The sequence below is a fragment of the Ceratotherium simum genome, chromosome 7 (assembly GCF_057802395.1).
Source record: "Ceratotherium simum simum isolate JZ-2026a chromosome 7, ASM5780239v1, whole genome shotgun sequence".
Lineage (NCBI taxonomy): Eukaryota > Metazoa > Chordata > Mammalia > Perissodactyla > Rhinocerotidae > Ceratotherium > Ceratotherium simum.
In genome coordinates, this window is record NC_141906.1 from 29647984 (window position 1) to 29665753 (window position 17770).

General features: G+C 37.4%; 1 protein-coding gene across 2 annotated transcripts in view; it reads right to left on the bottom strand.

Annotated features, from left to right (window-relative positions):
- The window catches only part of FCHSD2 (FCH and double SH3 domains 2), a 256434-nt gene that overhangs the window by 27940 nt on the left and 210724 nt on the right, over positions 1–17770 (bottom strand). For both annotated transcript variants that reach the window (XM_087433411.1, XM_004433967.3), the window contains 2 exons: positions 16662–16778; positions 11849–11953 (listed from right to left, as the gene is read on the bottom strand). In XM_087433411.1, the coding sequence (XP_087289537.1) occupies positions 11849–11953; positions 16662–16778 (222 nt within the window). The remainder of the gene's footprint in view (positions 1–11848; positions 11954–16661; positions 16779–17770) is intronic.

The following is a 17770-nucleotide window of genomic DNA, read 5'->3' on the forward strand; positions in this document are numbered from 1 at the left end:
CATCAGCAGTCGCTTCCACTCCTGCTTCTGAGTCCACCAATCTCTATACACCACAGCTAAAAGTGAGCCAATCCATCAAATGTTCCCAGTTTTGAAAATCTCCCAATCCCTGAAATCCACACTTCTCAAAATCCTATATATCAGTTCTCCTTTGTTCAGAGAGACTATTTTGTATCATTCTCTTTTGCTTAGCAAGTAGTAAATTCAGCTTCATTGTTCCACATACTAGAGTGGTGGTCTCTTCCTTCAACATTTGAAGGTTCTCTTGAGAAATTTTAGAGACCCTCACTTGATGGCCTTCTGTGGCACTCTTGGACAAAGAAGTGTGCTCACTGAGCTCTTGTGGTATGCAATCTTGATCACCCTCTGGATTCTCTGCTGGGGAGTTGGTATCAAAAAGGATCTCAGGGGCCGGCCTGGTGGAGTAGCGGTTAAGTTCACATGCTCTGCTTCGGTGGCCTGGGGTTCACAGGCTCAGATCCCAGGCGTGGACTGAAACACTGCTTGTCAAACCATGCTGTGGTGGTGTCCCAGGTAAAGCAGAGGAAGATGGGCACAGATGCTAGCTTAGGGCCAATCTTCCTCAGCAAAAAGAGGAGGACTGGCAACAGATGTTAGCTTAGGGCTAATCTTCCTCACATACACGAAAAAAGATCTCAGCTCTGACTTGTTTCACTGAGCTCTCATTGCTGAATTTATTTATAAGATTTTTAAGAACAGAGATTAAAAATATTGAGATAAAATTCACATTACATAAAATTCTCTATTTTAATCATTTTAAAGTATATTTAAGTGGTTTTGGGTATCACATAGATCTTTATATAAAATAATTTGAGTTTTTGGCTTGGAGGCACACCATTTCTAAATAGTATTGCAAAAATCTGCTTATTTTTCTAATAATTTCTTTTTTATAACAGCTTTATTGAGATGAAGTTCACATACCATAAAATTCACCCAAAGTATATAATTCAATGGGTTATAGTATATTCATTCACAGACTTGTGCAACTATCACCACAGTCGATTTTAGAACGTTTTAATCACCTCCAAAAGAAACCTCGTATCCTTTAGTTATTGCTCCCCTATCCCTTATTCCCTGAAGCCTCTGGCAACCACTAACGTACTTCCTCTCTTTACAGATTTGCCTATTCTGAACATTTAATATAAATAGAACCAAACAACATGTGGTCTTTTTGACTGCTTCTTTCACTTAGCATAATGTTTTCAAGGTTCATCCATGTGGTAACATGTATCAGTATATCATTCCTTTTTACGGCCAAATAACATTCTATCGTATGGATATACCACATTTCGTTTATCCATTTGTCAGCTGATAGACATCTGGGTTGTTTCAATTTTTCCACTAATATGAATTATGTTGCTATAAACATTAGTGTACAAGTTTTTGTGTGGACAGATGTTTTCATTTCTCTTGGGTATATACATATATATACCTAGCACTGGAATTACTGGGTCATAAAGTAATTTTGTGTAACCATTTGGGGAAATGCCAGACTGTTTTCCAAAGTAGCTATCCCATTTGACAATCCCACTGGCAGGGTATGAGGGTTACCATCTCTCCGCATCCTAGCAAACACTTGTGAATGTCTGTCTTTGATTCTAGCCAACCTAGTGGGGTGTTATGTGGTATCTCATTGTGGTTTTGATCTGCATTTCCCTAATAGCTTATGATATTGAGCATTTTTTCATGAGCTTATTGGTCATTTGTATATCTTCTTTGGAGAAATGTCTATTCAGATCCTTTGCCCATTTTTAAGTTGGGTTGTCTTTTTATTTTAAGAGTTTTTATGTATTCTAGATAAAAGTCCCTTATCAGGTACATGATTTGCAAATATTTTTTTCACATCTTGTGGGTTCTCTTTCACTTTCTTAAGGGTGGTCTTTTGAAGCATGAGGATTTGTAACTGACAAAGTCCAATTTATCTATTTTTTCTTTTGTTACATGGGCTTTTGGTGTCATATCTAAGAAATTAATCCAAGGTCACAAAGATTTATCCCTATGGTTTCTTGTAAGAGTTTTATAGCTTTAGCTGTTACATTTAGGTGTTTCATCATTTCGAGTTAATTTTTGTATATGGTATGGGGTAGGGGTCCAACTTCATTCTTTTGCATGTGGATATCCAGTTGTCTCAGCACCATTCTAGCATGCATTTTAAACTAATATAGGCAATGAAATGTTAAAAAGTGTGAGCCAACAAATCCTTTCCTGGAAATCATAAATGTAAGTCATTTAACTGCTGAAACAGAGAAACAAAGAAAAGAGAGAGAAAGAGAGTTGGAGAGATATTAATATACCTTATTTTCTTAACACCAAGTAATCTAGTTTTCATAAGATTTATTTTTGTCGGTACTTTACCAAACAACTGATGAACACGGTATTTGCAAACAAATTTTTAGACTGCAGTTCCAGAATAAACATTGCTATCTTTCCTTTAGCATTCCAACTATTTATATTTTAATAACTGCTTAAAAGCAGAATTTTCCAGTGTTTTCAAATGAATTTTGATGACTTGCCAATTGATTAAAATTTTGCAGAGCATAGCTCTCTGTAACTTGATGGCATTCCAGATACTACTTGACCAAATCATTTCAGGACTTGTAAAGAGATAGAGCTTTTTAAAATGACGTTTTGAAAAGCTAGATCTTTTAGGACACATAATCTTGTATTAACACTGTCAATTAACAAAATTTAACACAAGCATATCCAAGTGTCAAGCTCTAGTTGAGTTTATGAAACTTTTTGACAGTTATAGTCTAAAAACCTAATTTGGGCATGATTAATTTACCCTCAAAATATCATTTCTCTAAGGATAAGGACTGTGTCTATTGTAACTCTACTTATTTAGGACAGTGCCTTGTGTATAGTAGGAAATGAATAATGGTAGATGATAGCATTTGCCACTCTAAATTACCTTTGGTATCTTAAAAAAAACCACTCCAAACAACTTTTATTGTATGTACTAGGAACTATATGATTATACTATTTCATTTAATCCACACAACAATTCTGGGGATGGCTATCATAAACCTTGTTTTATAGACGAGAAAAATGATTTAACCAAAGTCATATCAATTGTGGTAAACTGATAGGTTATCCCCAGTGAATCACGCCTCCTGGTACCCATGTAGTCCCCTCCCACACTGATCCTGGGCTTGTCCATGTGATTTGTTTTGGATAATGGGACATATGCAAATTTGATGCAAGCAGAGGTGTGATAAGGGCTATTAGGATTTGACTTCTTGGAACGTGCCTCCACCATCTGAGGAAGCCCAGTTTAGCCCATTTGAGGATGAAAGACCACGTGGAAAAAAGGCCAAGGCCTCTAGCAGACCCTCTAGCTGAATGCAGCTCCCTGAGTAGTCTTGGGCAAAACTTGTAAAAGTACTGCACAGTCAACACTCAGAATAGTGAGAGATAATAAATCATTGCTGTTTTTGCCATAAAGTCAGGTGTTTTTTCTTTTTAAGGCAGCAACAGATTATTGTGTTTGAATAACCTGATTTCTAAATATCTGGCGATTTTCCAGATATCTTTCTTTTTTTTTTTTTTTTTTTAAGATTTTATTTATTCATTTTTTTCCCCCCAAAGCCCCAGTAGATAGTTGTATGTCATAGGTTCACATCCTTCTAGTTGCTGTATGTGGGACTCGGCCTCGCGTTGGACGGAGAAGTGGTGCCTTGGGGCACACCCGGGATCTGAACCCGGGCCGCCAGCATCAGAGAGCGCGCACTTAACCACTAAGCCACGGAGCCGGCCCCCAGATATCTTTCTGTTATTGATTTTTAATTTAATTCTGATGGGTCAGAGAACATACTCTGCATGATATCAATTCTTTTAAAATCACTGACACTGGTTTATGGTCGACTATATGGTCTTGCTGAATATTCCACGTGTATGTTAAAAGAACATATACTCTACTCTTGTGGGGTGGAGTGTTCTATAAATGCCAATTAGGTAAAGTTGGTTAATAGTGTTGTTTAAGCCTTCTATATCCTTACTGATTTTCTAGCTCCTTGTTCTATCAATTACTGAAAGGAATGTTGAAATCTCCAACTACAATTGTAGATTTGTCTATTTCTTCTTTTAGTTCTGTCAGTCTTTGCTTCATGTATTTTGTAACTCTATTATTAGTTACATACACATCTAGGACTGTTATGTCTGCTTGATAAATTGACCTTATTTATTTATTTATTTATTTTTTGTGAGGAAGGAAGATCAGCCCTGAGCTAACATCTATGCTAATCCTCCTCTTTTTGCTGAGGGAGACCGGCTCTGAGCTAACATCTATTGCCAATCCTCCTCCCTTTTTTCCCCCAAATCCCCAGTAGATAGTTGTATGTCATAGTTGCACATCCTTCTAGTTGCTGTATGTGGGACACGGCCTCAGCATGGCTGGAAAAGCAGTGCGTCGGTGCATGCCTGGGATCCAAACCCGGGCCGCCAGTAGCGGAGCGTGCGCACTTAACCGCTAAGCCATGGGGCCAGCCCAAAACTGACCTTATTTTTTAATCATTATCAATTACCTCTTAATATTGCTTGTCCTGCAATCTATTTTGTTTGATATTAATATAATCACTCAGTTGTCTGAGGATTAACATTGCTCCCTTGTGGTGAGCAACAGCTGACATTTCTGCTCAGCTTTTTTCGCTTTCCAGCTGTTGTTTCTGTTGTTTCCTGCCAAGCTCCTTGGAGTTTCTGCTCCACATGTGTATTCAGGTTTGACTAAGGATTTAGATGATTATTTATATGCAGATTTGAGGGCTCCCTGACATCTATCCTCAAGCCAGGAAGACTGAGGCTCTCTGCTTGAATTATAGTTGTATGGCCCCCCACAAAGAACTATTTACTGTGAATGTCACCAAGTACAGTCCCATTCTTTCAAGGATCGATTCCTCTCCAGTTTTACATGCTTTGGGTCATTTTCTAGTTCTATCAAATAGGTATTTTAAATATTTTTACCCCAGATTAATAACTGTTATCTAAAAGAGGATTAGCTCAATGTAAGCTAGTCCCTTATTATCAGGAGCAGAAATCCTTGTAGAGATATATTCTACATTCAAAGAGAATGGCAAAGAAATCTTAAACTTCACTCAGTAGTCTACTATTAACAATATTTGTATTGTAATTTTGAAACTGTTTAATATATACTGTAGGATAAAGCAAATAAAATTTGGTAATATTATTAGGAACCAAGATTTTCAATATAAGAGAAAAAAGATATAAATATAAAATCAAAGAAGTTTAATAAAATCTTTCTAATTTTGATTTTAATTGTAAATATCAATATGAACTCATGATTTGAAAAAAAATAAATCCCTAGCTCTAACAATAAAGAAAGGGCCAAGAAATAAACAACACCCATAACAATAAGCACCTTCTCAGCCTAGACTTTGGTGTTTACATACTATTCTCTATTAAAAGAAATCAGAGCTCCTTGGAGAAATGGCTAATTCTAAGTATGGGCAGGGAAAAAACAAGGTGAGCCTACAATAGCCTGTTGTTCTAGCAAGCAAGGAAGTGTTCTAGGACTAATGGGAATAATGTCAAAAGCACACGGAAGAAGGACTCCCACTGGCCAAATTTAGACAATATGAGGCTTAAAAAGGTCAACTGTCATTTAAAATTCACTAAATGAATAAAAATCCATAATAAATTGAGAATACATAAGGTGGGACTCCACGAGGAGAAAGCAAAGAATAACTACTGGGGAAAGAACATCTACCATGGAGCCATGAACCAAAAATTCCCAGAGCTTGTACACGAGTGAAAGATGCTGCAGCTCTAACCAGCCAGAGTTGAGAGACCTTTCTGTATACCCATGGCACAAGAAGAATGTGCAGAAAGGAAATGCATTAGTAACAGGGCTAAATCAGCCCTACTGGAGAGGCTAATCTAAGCCAACCGAAACAAAGTTGAAAAACAAGCCTCAAAAAGATCAAATTGATTTGTAAGTAACTGACCTGGCTGCCAAAACAAAACTCAATAGTCTTTAATAGAAGAAAGGAGAATACAGACATTCAATAACCAAACATTCACAATTTCTAGTATTCAGCTAAAAATTACTAGGTATTTGAAGAAAAGTATAAGCCATAACCAAAGGAAAAATTAGTCAGTAGAGAGAGAGCCAGAAGTCACAGATATGATGGAAAGAGTAGACAAGGACTTTAAAGTCGTGATTATAAATATACTTAAGGATTTAAAGGAAAACAGGAAGATAAATGGGAGTGAACTGGAAGATATAAAGAATCAAATAGAACTAATTGAGCTGAAAATGTAATATCTGAAATCAAAAGTCACAGGATGGCCTTAAGAGTAGGTTATACACTAGAGAAGAAAAGATCAGTGAGCATGAATACATAATAATATGAACTCATCAAACTGAAATTAAGATAAAAAATAAGGCTGGATAAAAAAATGCGTGGGATGATCTTTGTATGCGATGTTTAGGACAATATCAAGTGATCTAATATTCACGTTGTTGGAGCTGAACTAACCATATATATGACAGGGAACAGATCAGCTGTTGCCTGGTCACAAGAGAACTTTTTGGGGTGATAGAAATATTTTGCATCTTGATTGTGGTGGTGGATATTTAGGAGCATGCATTCGTGAAAGCTCATCAAACTGTTTACTTGAAATGGTTACATTTTATTGTATGACCACTACGCTTCAATAGAGTTGATTTTTAAAATTCCATGACATCATAAAGATACTTAAGAAAGAAAAATACCCATTTGCCACCACTGGAGGTGACTAGTACTTGCTAATTGCAATGGGGGAAAAAAAAACGAACTTTAACAGTAGAAAGATCACGTAGCACTACCTTAATTAAGCGACTACTCTTAGCATCATTAATAGTGAGATAACTTGATAAAAACATACTGTGATGAAAAACACAGCATCATCAATAAAAGTGTTCTTGCCTAAAATACTAACTCTAATCAGGCCTTAGACTTAACTTTCATTTTACAGAACAGAAATAAACACATAAAGCCAATATTGAAAAGTACTGAGTTGAATTTAGCATGTTGGGAAATATATATTTACTCTTCATCTTTTCTGTATGTTTAAAAATTTTCACAATAAAAATTGAAGAAAGAGGTTAGTCAAGAGGTCTGCTAACATACTATAAGAGTACAGTGAAACCTCACAATAACAGGCCCCGAGGTAATGTAAATTTGGATATAATGTGACCGGAAATTTTGTTTTTATAACAGGCTCACTCAGCATTTCATTAACCTTGCAGTAATGAGACCTCACATTTTATGCAACTGAAATTTTTAGATTTCTCTTATAGAATTACAGCAAGGGTATTACCATTTTTGAGTCATTGAGGTACAAGGATAACACAGTAATTTTGAATTCCTGGTGTACAACAGAACTTTATGAGATGATAATTTAAGAAAAAATGCTATCTATGAAAATGTATTTATAATCTCCAAAATATACAAAGAACTGATGCATCTCAACAACAAAAAAACTAACAACCCAATTAAAAAATGGGCAAAAGACCTGAACAGACATTTCTCCAAAGAAGATATACAGATGGCTAACAGGCACATGAAAAGATGTTCAAAATCATTAACTATCAGGGAAATGCAAATCAAAACTACAATGAGATATCACCTCACGCCCGTCAGAATGGCTATAATTAACAAGACAGGAAACAACATGTGTTGGAGAGGATGTGGAGAGAAGGGAACTCTCATATACTGCTGGTGGGAGTGCAAACTGGTGCAGCCACTATGGAAAACAGTATGGAGATTCCTCAAAAAATCAAGGATAGAACTACCATATGATCCAGCTAGTCCACTGCTGGGTATTTATCCAAAGAACTTGAAAACACCAATGCATAAAGATACACGCACCCCTGTGTTCACTGCAGCATTATTCACAATAGCCAAGACTTGGAGGCAACCTAAGTGCCCATCAAGGGACGAATGGATAAAGAAGATGTGGTATATATACACAATGGAATACTACTCAGCCATAAGAAACGATGAAATCCAGCCATTTGTGACAACATGGATGGACATTGAGGGTATTATGCAAAGTGAAATAAGTCAGAGGGAGAAGGTCAAATACCGTATGATTTCCTTCATTAAGTAGTAGATAATAACAACAATAAACAAACACATAGAGATCGGATTGGTGGTTACCAGAGGGGAAGGGGGGAGGGAGGAGGGCAAAAGGGATAATTCGGCACATGTGTGTGGTGATGGGTTGTAATTAGTATTTGGGTGGTGAACATGATGTAATCTATGCAGAAATAGAACTATAATGATGTACACCTGAAATTTATACAATGTTATAAACCAATGTTACTGCAATAAACAAAAAATTAAAAAAAAAGTTGAAAATAGAAAAAGAAAAATACAAAAAAGAAAATGTATTTATATAGACAATAATTGACTTTTTTTGGTTTTGTTAATTCACCGGATACCATGTACTTTGGCTTTCAAATGTACATTCAGTTCAGATCATAGAATATAATACAGTTAATATCCTGGAGAAAGAACCATACAGTCTATAGTTCCTCCTGCAGATCTTACACTAAAAGTGAGCTATTAAAATTTTCTGGGTATCTTTGACTTCTTACATTAACTTTCTCTGCTTTGTGTTAAATATTTCACTGTCAAAAAAAAAAAGAGAGAACTGCCCTCAAGCCAAATAAAAAGTACAATTTAAACATATGAAAAGTAGTTGTGTCTTGGAACAACATAAGACATGTACAGCTTCCAAGAAGATGGCATTTAAAACTCCTGGTTTCTTTAAAATAGGTATCATATGTCAGATGAAGAATGTGCGTGTGTCTGTGTGATAAAAGGCATTACAAAAAATTCAAATACCTACACACCAAGTTAAGAAGATTGCTATTAAAATTTAATTTAAGACGCTACTGCCTCATTTTAATTCTTGAATTAGTCAGGGGCTGCAAACAGTAGCATATCTGGTACAAATATTCTTGTGACAGTCATAGAGATCATATAACAACATAACAATAGTTTGTTCATCACTGTATGTCTAGTATATTCAGTATCTGGCACACAGCAGGTACTCAAGTATTTGTTAAACTAATCACTTAGTGAATATGCTCCCAAATTAACCAGACAATAATTAATTAATCACCAGATAATCTCTATTACTTGGAAAAGCACAGGCCATTTATGTTACTGAGCTCCACAGAGGTTTTTATTCTAATCAGCAACACTGAAAGGAAACAATACAGAAAAGACTGGATAAAGCAGATTAACCAACAAGTGAGGGTAACATTCATGTTAGCAGTTAAAAACCAAACGTGAAGGATATAATGGAATTTTAACTAGCTTTCCCTGTTTTGTGTAGGCATTTATAATAAAGTAAATAAGTACTGAATGGAAAGAGAAAATCCAATGCAAATGATATACAAGCAGAAGAAAGAAAAAGAGAATCTACGAAACTATTATTGTTAATTCTTCTGAAGGCTCCTGTGGCCTAGTCTATCCAAAAATTTCATTATGACAATCCTGTGAGTACCGCCCCAATACTACCCTCATATTTGCCATTTAATTTTAGCTAGGTTATTCTTTGTATCTGAAAAGTGGAAATCAAGTGAGAGATCATTTTAAGATAGCAGTAGGATTAACTATATTTCCAAGATACTCAAAATTGAGATAATGGATCTGGCATCATGGTTTTTAGCATATTCCATATTTTTGGTAAGCAAATTATCTTTAAGAATGCAGACTTAAATATTGGTATTAGGAGAGATGAGACATTCTGTTGTGGGAATCCCACTTCATATTTTTAGCTTTATTTTTTTTAATTTTTTTTATTTATTTTATTTTATTTATTTATTTTTTTTATTGGTTTATAACATTGTCATATTTTTAGCTTTAAGCTAACAAACACAGAGAAGTTTAGCACATTCATGGAAATAACAAGTCATTCAGCCTAAATGCAGACTTTGTGCGACTGATACCTACTACTACTAGGGATTTGGTGGAGCTAGAGTACCAGACGGTGACACCATGGATGGAGTCTGGAAATGGAAAATACAAGAGAGAACACACCCTTCAGAAAACTTGTGAGACTTGTCCTGTTCCACCAGGGCTCTGAAACTGGCTTTACCCAGAGTTTGGAGAAACAAACAGGAAAAATTCTTCTACAGAAGCCAATGTTTCTCAAACTAGGCAAGGGCCTGCCAACAGTACTTGGCCAGGACACTAGCACAGTGGTTTAGCTATGACCCTGAATTCAGAGAGGAAAAGGGCTATCTATTGTACACCCTGCCGTCTTCACTATGGAGGCTGTGAATCATGTGCCAGGAACAGAGGTGAGCTGGGGTTACTGGGGCTTCTCTAGACCAGGCAGATGGCCAGATTTTTCTGCTTCAGATCACTTTCATGGGTTTGTGCCAAAAACATGCTCATATTCCCTATGTTTGCCTATGCTGCCTCTCTTCTCACCCCCACTCCCACCCCAACCAGCCACTAAAATACTTCCTCAAAACCTCCCGAGTCCTGAGGAGGTATCTGAAAATCACTAGTTTAGATTCACTCGCAACCAATTCAAGAATTCTTTGTATCAAGTCCCTGACGGATGCCTGCCCAGAATCTTCTTGTGCACTTATAGTGCTATACTATGTCCCAGAGGAGCTTATTCTGACTTTGGACAGATCTGACTGTTAGAAAGTGTTTCCCAACACCAAGCTCAAATCTGCCTCCTTCCTACCTTCTTCTTTTGGTTCAAGTTCTGCCTCTTGAGGTTGCAAGGCATATATCTGTGCTATCCCTTTTTCTCTGACTAATCAAATATTACTCATCTATCAATACCCATCTTAAGTACTACCTCTTCTGTGTTACCTGCCCCAACAACTCCTCCCACAGTGATCTCTGTGTCCTTTGCATTCCTTAAATATTAAATATATTTGTGTGGACCACTCCTTGGTACTTACACTTTACAGTCTTAGTTATCTGTGGCATTCTTCATGCTTTCCTAACAAGAACATATTCTCCTTGAGGGCTGGCCCCTCTCAGTCTTTTTTTAATGTCTACTTCCACATCCCTTCACCATGCTGCATTGGGCAGATACTACCCACAAAGTATGTACATGTCCTCCACGAACTGGTCCTAACCACCATTATTTTACTTACTTTCTCCTACATTTCCTTACACCAATCCTCCACTCTTATCAAATCCAACTGCCAAACTATATCCTGTGTCTTCCTCCTTTACAAATAACTTCTTTCTTTCCGTCTCAGCCTTTCCACCTCTAGGTCAGGGAATACTAGCCTAGGATACATGAACTTCTGGACACTGTACACAAAATGTATATATATATTTTTTGTGGGAGAGAGGGTTTCACATTTTCATACAATCCTCAAAGGGTCCCATGACCCTAAAAAAGACTAAAAAACACTGTTGTAACTTTTTTTGCCTTGTCTGTGTAACCAAGTCTTCCTTTTCTTAGAAGATCAACTTATGCCCCTGGATCCAGAGAACTTTCCATATCGGGGAGACTTTTCTAGGCTCTGGACTTATATCTATACCATTAACTTGACTGATTTATTATGTACCTTGTGAAAACTTTAAAATTAGTATCTTCATCATGACAATTCGTTACTTATTATTTCATGATAGTAAACTCCTCATAGTGGGTTCACGTCTTTTTCTTATGTGTACTACCTTGTATGAAGCAGGTACTCAAAAATAATATTCTGGACACAGATGAAGGTGGTGAATCATCTTCAAATTAATCAGTTTATAGAAACTGATTTCTAAAGGTATATAGCACAGCTGTGACATTGTTGGAGCTGGGCAAATGCCACAACGAGTTGCCACCTCACCTCTGCTTTACGAATATTTTCTCTAGCTTCATCTATTTTCTGTTCCACTTCTGCTCGGCTTTGTTCTGATACTGCAACTCCATGACATTCCAGATCATCTAGAACCTATTAAAGAAAATAAGAAAATGATGACTGTTTTTTCTTAAGTGACTAAAGTATTTAGATAATTTAAAAGACATCAGCAATGAGTGGCCAGGATTCCGTTTATAATCTTTACTTTTTTCATTTATTTGTTAATTAAAAAAAACTTTGAAATAATTATGGACTCACAGGAAGTTGAAAAAAATAGTACAGAGACTCCCTTCACCCAGCTTCCTCCAGTGGCGACAACTTATATAACTATAGTACAACATAAAAACCAGGAAATTGACACTGGCACAATCTACAATTGTAGATTGCAGGATTTGGATTGCAGGTTTTGATTTGCATACTTTAATTTTTAAAAATTACATGAATATAAAGCATTGCTGCAAAACAACTAATACAAAATGCCAAAAAGTCTCTGTTATACCCACACACCCCACCATGTGTCCCTCACCCCAAGATAACCACTGTCCCATCAATGTACATGTATTTATTTTTCAAACCATTTCTTATGTATTTCCTAAATACTTGCAGTTTAAGAAAACAATGAAATGAGATCTATCATCTCCACAGTGTGTCTAAGAAATCTTTTTTTTGTGAGGAAGATTAGCCCTGAGCTAACCTGTTGCCAATCCTCCTCTTTTTGCTGAGGAAGATTGGCCCTGGGCTAACATCTGTACCCATCTTCCTCTACTTTATAGGTGGGATGCCTGCCACAGCATGGCCTGATAAGCGTTGCATAGGTCCACGCCCAGGATCCGAACCTGCGAACTCTAGGCTGCTGACAGGGAGTACAGGAACTTTACTACTACACCACCAGGCCAGCCCCTAAGAAATCTTTTTATGTTTGTACAAATAGACTGACTTTATTCTCTAATTAATCTATAAATTCAATAGTTTAACTGTACTGTTTTATTTATTCTTACTCTATTGCTATTTGAATTTTCAAATTTCTTGATTTTATAAATAGCACTTTGAACACATATAGGAATATTTATTTAAGATAAAAACAAAGAAATGGAAATAATACATTTTCTTTTTTTTTTCTTTTTTTTTGTGAGGAAGATCAGCCCTGTGCTAACATCTGCCAATCCTCCTCTTTTTTTTTTTTTTTTGTGCTGAGGAAGACTGGCCCTGGGCTAACATCTGTGCCCATCTTCCTCCACTTTATATGGGACGCTGCCACAGCATGGCTTGCCAAGCGGTGCATCAGTGCACGCCCAGGATCTGAAGTGGCGAAGCCTAGGCCGCCGCAGTGGAGTGCACGCACTCAACTGCTTGTGCCACCCAGACCGGCCCCAATACATTTTAATTTACTTCTTTTTTTTTTTTTTTACTTTTTTTTTGTTTGAGGACAATTGGCCTTGTGCTAACATCTGTTGCCAATCTTCCTCCTTTTTCCCTTTTTTTTTCTCCCCAAAGCCCCAGTAGATAATTGTATATCACAGTTGTACATCCTTCTAGTTGCTCTACGTGGGACACCGTCTCAGCATGGTTTGATGAGTGGTGTGTAGGTCTGTGCCCAGGATCCGAACTGGCAAACCCCGGGCCACAGAAGCAGAGCGCAGGAACTTAACCGCTATACCACCGGGCTGGCCCCCCTCACATTTTAATTTTAATAGACATTGCCAAATTGACCCTAAAAGGTTGTACCTACTCTACCACTAGTAGTATGTGAGAGCATGTTTCTCTATATCTCACCAATATTGGATACTGTCAGTCTTTGAAATTTTTGCCAATATGATACCTAAATGAAGATTATCTTGTTTCAATTTTCATTTCTCTGTAATAGAGAAAGCATCATTTCATAGGTTACTGGCCATCTGTATTTCTACTTTTATAAATAGGAAGTTCTATCCATTTTCCTGATTTTTTGTCTTTTTGTTTTTAATTATTTAAATATATTTCTTTCGTTGCCAGCCTGGTGGCGCAAGTCGTTAAGTGCACGCGCTCCGCTGTGGCGGCCCAGGGTTCGCCGGTTCGGATCCCGGGCGCACACCAACGCACTGCTTGGCAAGCCATGCTGTGGCGGTGTCCCATATAAAGTGGAGGAAGATGGGCACAGATGTTAGCCCAGGGCCAGTCTTCCTCAGCAAAAAAAACAGGAGGATTGGCAGATGTTAGCACAGGGTTGATCTCCTCACACACACACACACAAAATATATACATATATATATTTCTTTCTAGATATTATCCTTTTTCTGTTATTTATGTTACAAATTTTCTTCCCATTCTGTTCTCTTTCTCTTAACTTTTTCAAGTCCTTTTGTTTTACAGAAATTTTTAGTTTTTATGTGGTCACATTTATCAGTCTTTTCCTTTATGGGTCCTGGATTTTGTGCCTTGCTTAAGAAGCCATCTGTAATACGTCAGAAATATTTTATACCTTTCCAGTTTTTAATAATCTTCTGTTTAGCACTTTAGTTAAGATTTTTCCACATATGCTTTACCTGTTCTCTTTTCTTCTTTGCCAAAGCATTTTAAAAGAAATTCCAGACATCATGTCATTTCACTCCTACATGATTTTGTAAAAGCCTCTATAAAAAGAAACTTTAAGAAAAAATATAACCACAATACCATTATTGGACCTAACAATAATTCCTTGGAGGCCTTAATATGCTGTTCGTCGTTAAATTTCCCTGCCTGCCTCAAAATGACTTTTTATGGTTGGTTTGTTTGAATCAGTATTTAAAGGTCCATATACACACAGATCATTTTCTTTGATATATTTGTTAACTCTTGTACGATACCACAGCTTATTTTATTTTTTTTTTAACTTTTTTGTGAGGAAGATCAGCCCTGAGCTAACATCTGTCAATCCTCCTCTCCGAACCGGCGAATCCCGGGCCGCCACAGGGGAGCACGCGCACTTAACTGCTTGCGCCACCCGGCCGGCCCAATACCACAGTTTTAATTACTACGGTCATTATTGTATGTTGCAGTTTGTGCTAAGGCACATAAGTCTCATTATTGTCACTCTTGGCTACTCTTATACATTAAAAATAATCCAGATACATTTTAGAACCAGATTGTCAAGTTCCCTTAAAAATATCTTTTAAGTTTCATTAGGATTGCATTGAAATTACATACATTTAATAAAAATCCACATATTTTGCATCTCACCAATTATTCATGTCTTCTTTTATGTTCTTTGGTAAAAAAAAAAAAAGTCTTCTCTTATAGGTCATGACCTATAAGAGTCAAGACCTTTACCGGGTGATTCATCAGTATTTTATTGCTGTGGTGAATAATTCTTTTCCATCTGCATTTTGCAATTTATTATTTCTAGTTACTATGAAAACTAATGATTTTTGTATATAGTCTTGGCTCTCTTCACCTTACTGAACTCTTATTACTTCTAATAGTTTGACAGTCGGGTCTCTTATATTTGTGAAAGTAAACAATCACGTCATCCAAAAATAATGACAGATGTACCTTTTCCTAATATTTAAACACCTTATTTTTCCTTCATTAATGTATTGACTAAATCCTCTTACAACACTGAAAAGGAGTGGTGATAATGGGTACTGTTTTCTTATTTTATCACAGTAGTAAGCAGAATGGCCTCCAAAGATGTCCACACCCTAATCCCTGGAACTGTGTATACATAAGATATAATTTGCAAAGACGTTAGAGTTAAGGACCTTAAGATAGGGAGAGTATCCTGGATTACCTGAGTGGGCCCAATCTAATCACATGATCCTTTACAAGCAGAGAACTTTCTCTGGCTGTAGTGAGATGAGAAACAGGCCAACAGTGAAGTCAGAGAGATTCCGAGCATGAGAAGGATTCAATGCACTATTGCTGGCTCTGAGATGTAGAAATCCACGTGCAAGAACCAGAGTGAGGGCCGGCCCCGTGGCTTAGCGGTTAAGTGCGCGCACTCCGCTACTGGCGGCCCGGGGTTCAGATCCCGGCGCGCACCGACGCACTGCTTCTCCGGCCATGCTGAAGTGGCGTCCCACATACAGCAACTAGAAGGATGTGCAGCTATGACATACAACTATCTACTGGGGCTTTGAGGGTATAAAAAAAAAAAAAAAGGAGGAGGATTGGCAATGGATGTAGCTCAGAGCTGGTCTTCCTCAGCAAAAAGAGGAGGATTAGCATGGATGTTAGCTCAGGGCTGATCTTCCTCACAAAAAAAAAAAAAAAAAGAACCAGAGTGAGTGGCCTTCAGGAGCTAAGGGTAGCCCCAGCTGACAGCCAGGAAAGAAACAGGGACCTCAGTTCTAGAGTTATAAGAAACTAGATTCTGACAACAACAGTTCTGATACTGTGTTGCTGCTAGAGGGCTTAAGGAATTTCCAAGCTAAGTAGATAACTGAGTATACTGCTGAGTTGTGAGAAATAATAGGAAAAAAAACCAGGATATTTTTTTTTTAATTTTATTTATTTACTTATTTTTCCCCAAAGCCCCAGTACATAGTTGTATGGCATAGCTGCACATCCTTCCAGTTGCTGTACGTGGGACATGGCCTCAGCATGGCCGGAGAAGCCGTGCGTCAGTGCGCGCCCGGGATCCGAACCCAGGCCGCCAGCAGCGGAGCGCGTGCACCCAACCGCTAAGCCACAGGGCCGGCCCCAAAACAGGATATTTTTCATATTAATAAAACCCAACTCCTTAAATTGGTGTGACATATGGCTTCAGCTAAATGTAGCCCCAACAACCTGAATGAGCTTGGGGGCAGATTCTCCCCTGTAGCCTAAGACTCTCTACTCCACTTACCCGTTGTTGGTGAACAATGTTTTTGTGCTCACGTGCCACACGTGTGGCCCATTTCCGAGCCTCCTTGTTTAGACTGTGCTCCTCTGTGGTCCCTGTTTCTGATTCTAATTGTCGGCTCTACAACACAAGAGAGAACGGAGAGAAAAGCATTGTTATCCTTATTGAAATCACTACCATTTTGTAGGTGGACCAGAGGGCCTTCACTTAACCAGCACCCAAAACATGAGGAGGCATGCTCCACTATGGTGGGAAGCAATGTCTCATGTCACAGAACATTAGCAGAAGACTAACAGGACAGTACGAAACCATAAATGACCACAAGTTTTTTGTCTTAATTGCCATTAAAGCTGCATCTCTAACACTGTGGACTGATCCATTTTGGAAGTGAAGAAAGCTAGCTAAGCTAGGCAAAGAAGAAAAAAGTATTCATGCCAACTTACTAGGACACTAAAATAGCTGCACAGATAAAAATGGAAACAATAGTTTCAATGGGATTAAAGAAAGAATCACTGGATAGAAGTGAAAAGAACAAAATGAAACAATCAATAACAGCAACACAACTTCTCCACCCCCGAAGATACGAGGTTTACTTTAGTTTCAGGTCCATCACCAACCTACCACCAAACATCAAATTAGCTTTTACCCTTCCTCTGGGCTTTACTGCTACAGGAAAAATAGGCATGCTAGATCAAATGATTGCTAATGGTTTCTTCTAGCCCTAAAATGCTATGATTATGTTTTACAAAGAAAAAACTGCAAAATCTAAATAAAAAATAGTCATAGTTAATCCCTATTATGCAAGTATTGTGGAAAGTGCTTCACATAACTTTTATAACAACCTTATAACATAAGTCACACAGCCATTTTACAGAAAACGAAACCAAGGCTCACAGAGGTTAAGTAAAATTTCCAGTGTCTACCAGATATTAAACGTTACAACTTTGATTACACAAATCTGATTCCAGAATCAGAGCTCTTAATCACAAACTATTTTAACTTTCTGTAAACTCTTAAGAACCCATAAAAAGCAATCTTTATTAAAATAATTACGAAAGAAAACATCTTAAAGTAAGAATTATCCAAAGAGGATTTTAATACAAAAAGAAGCA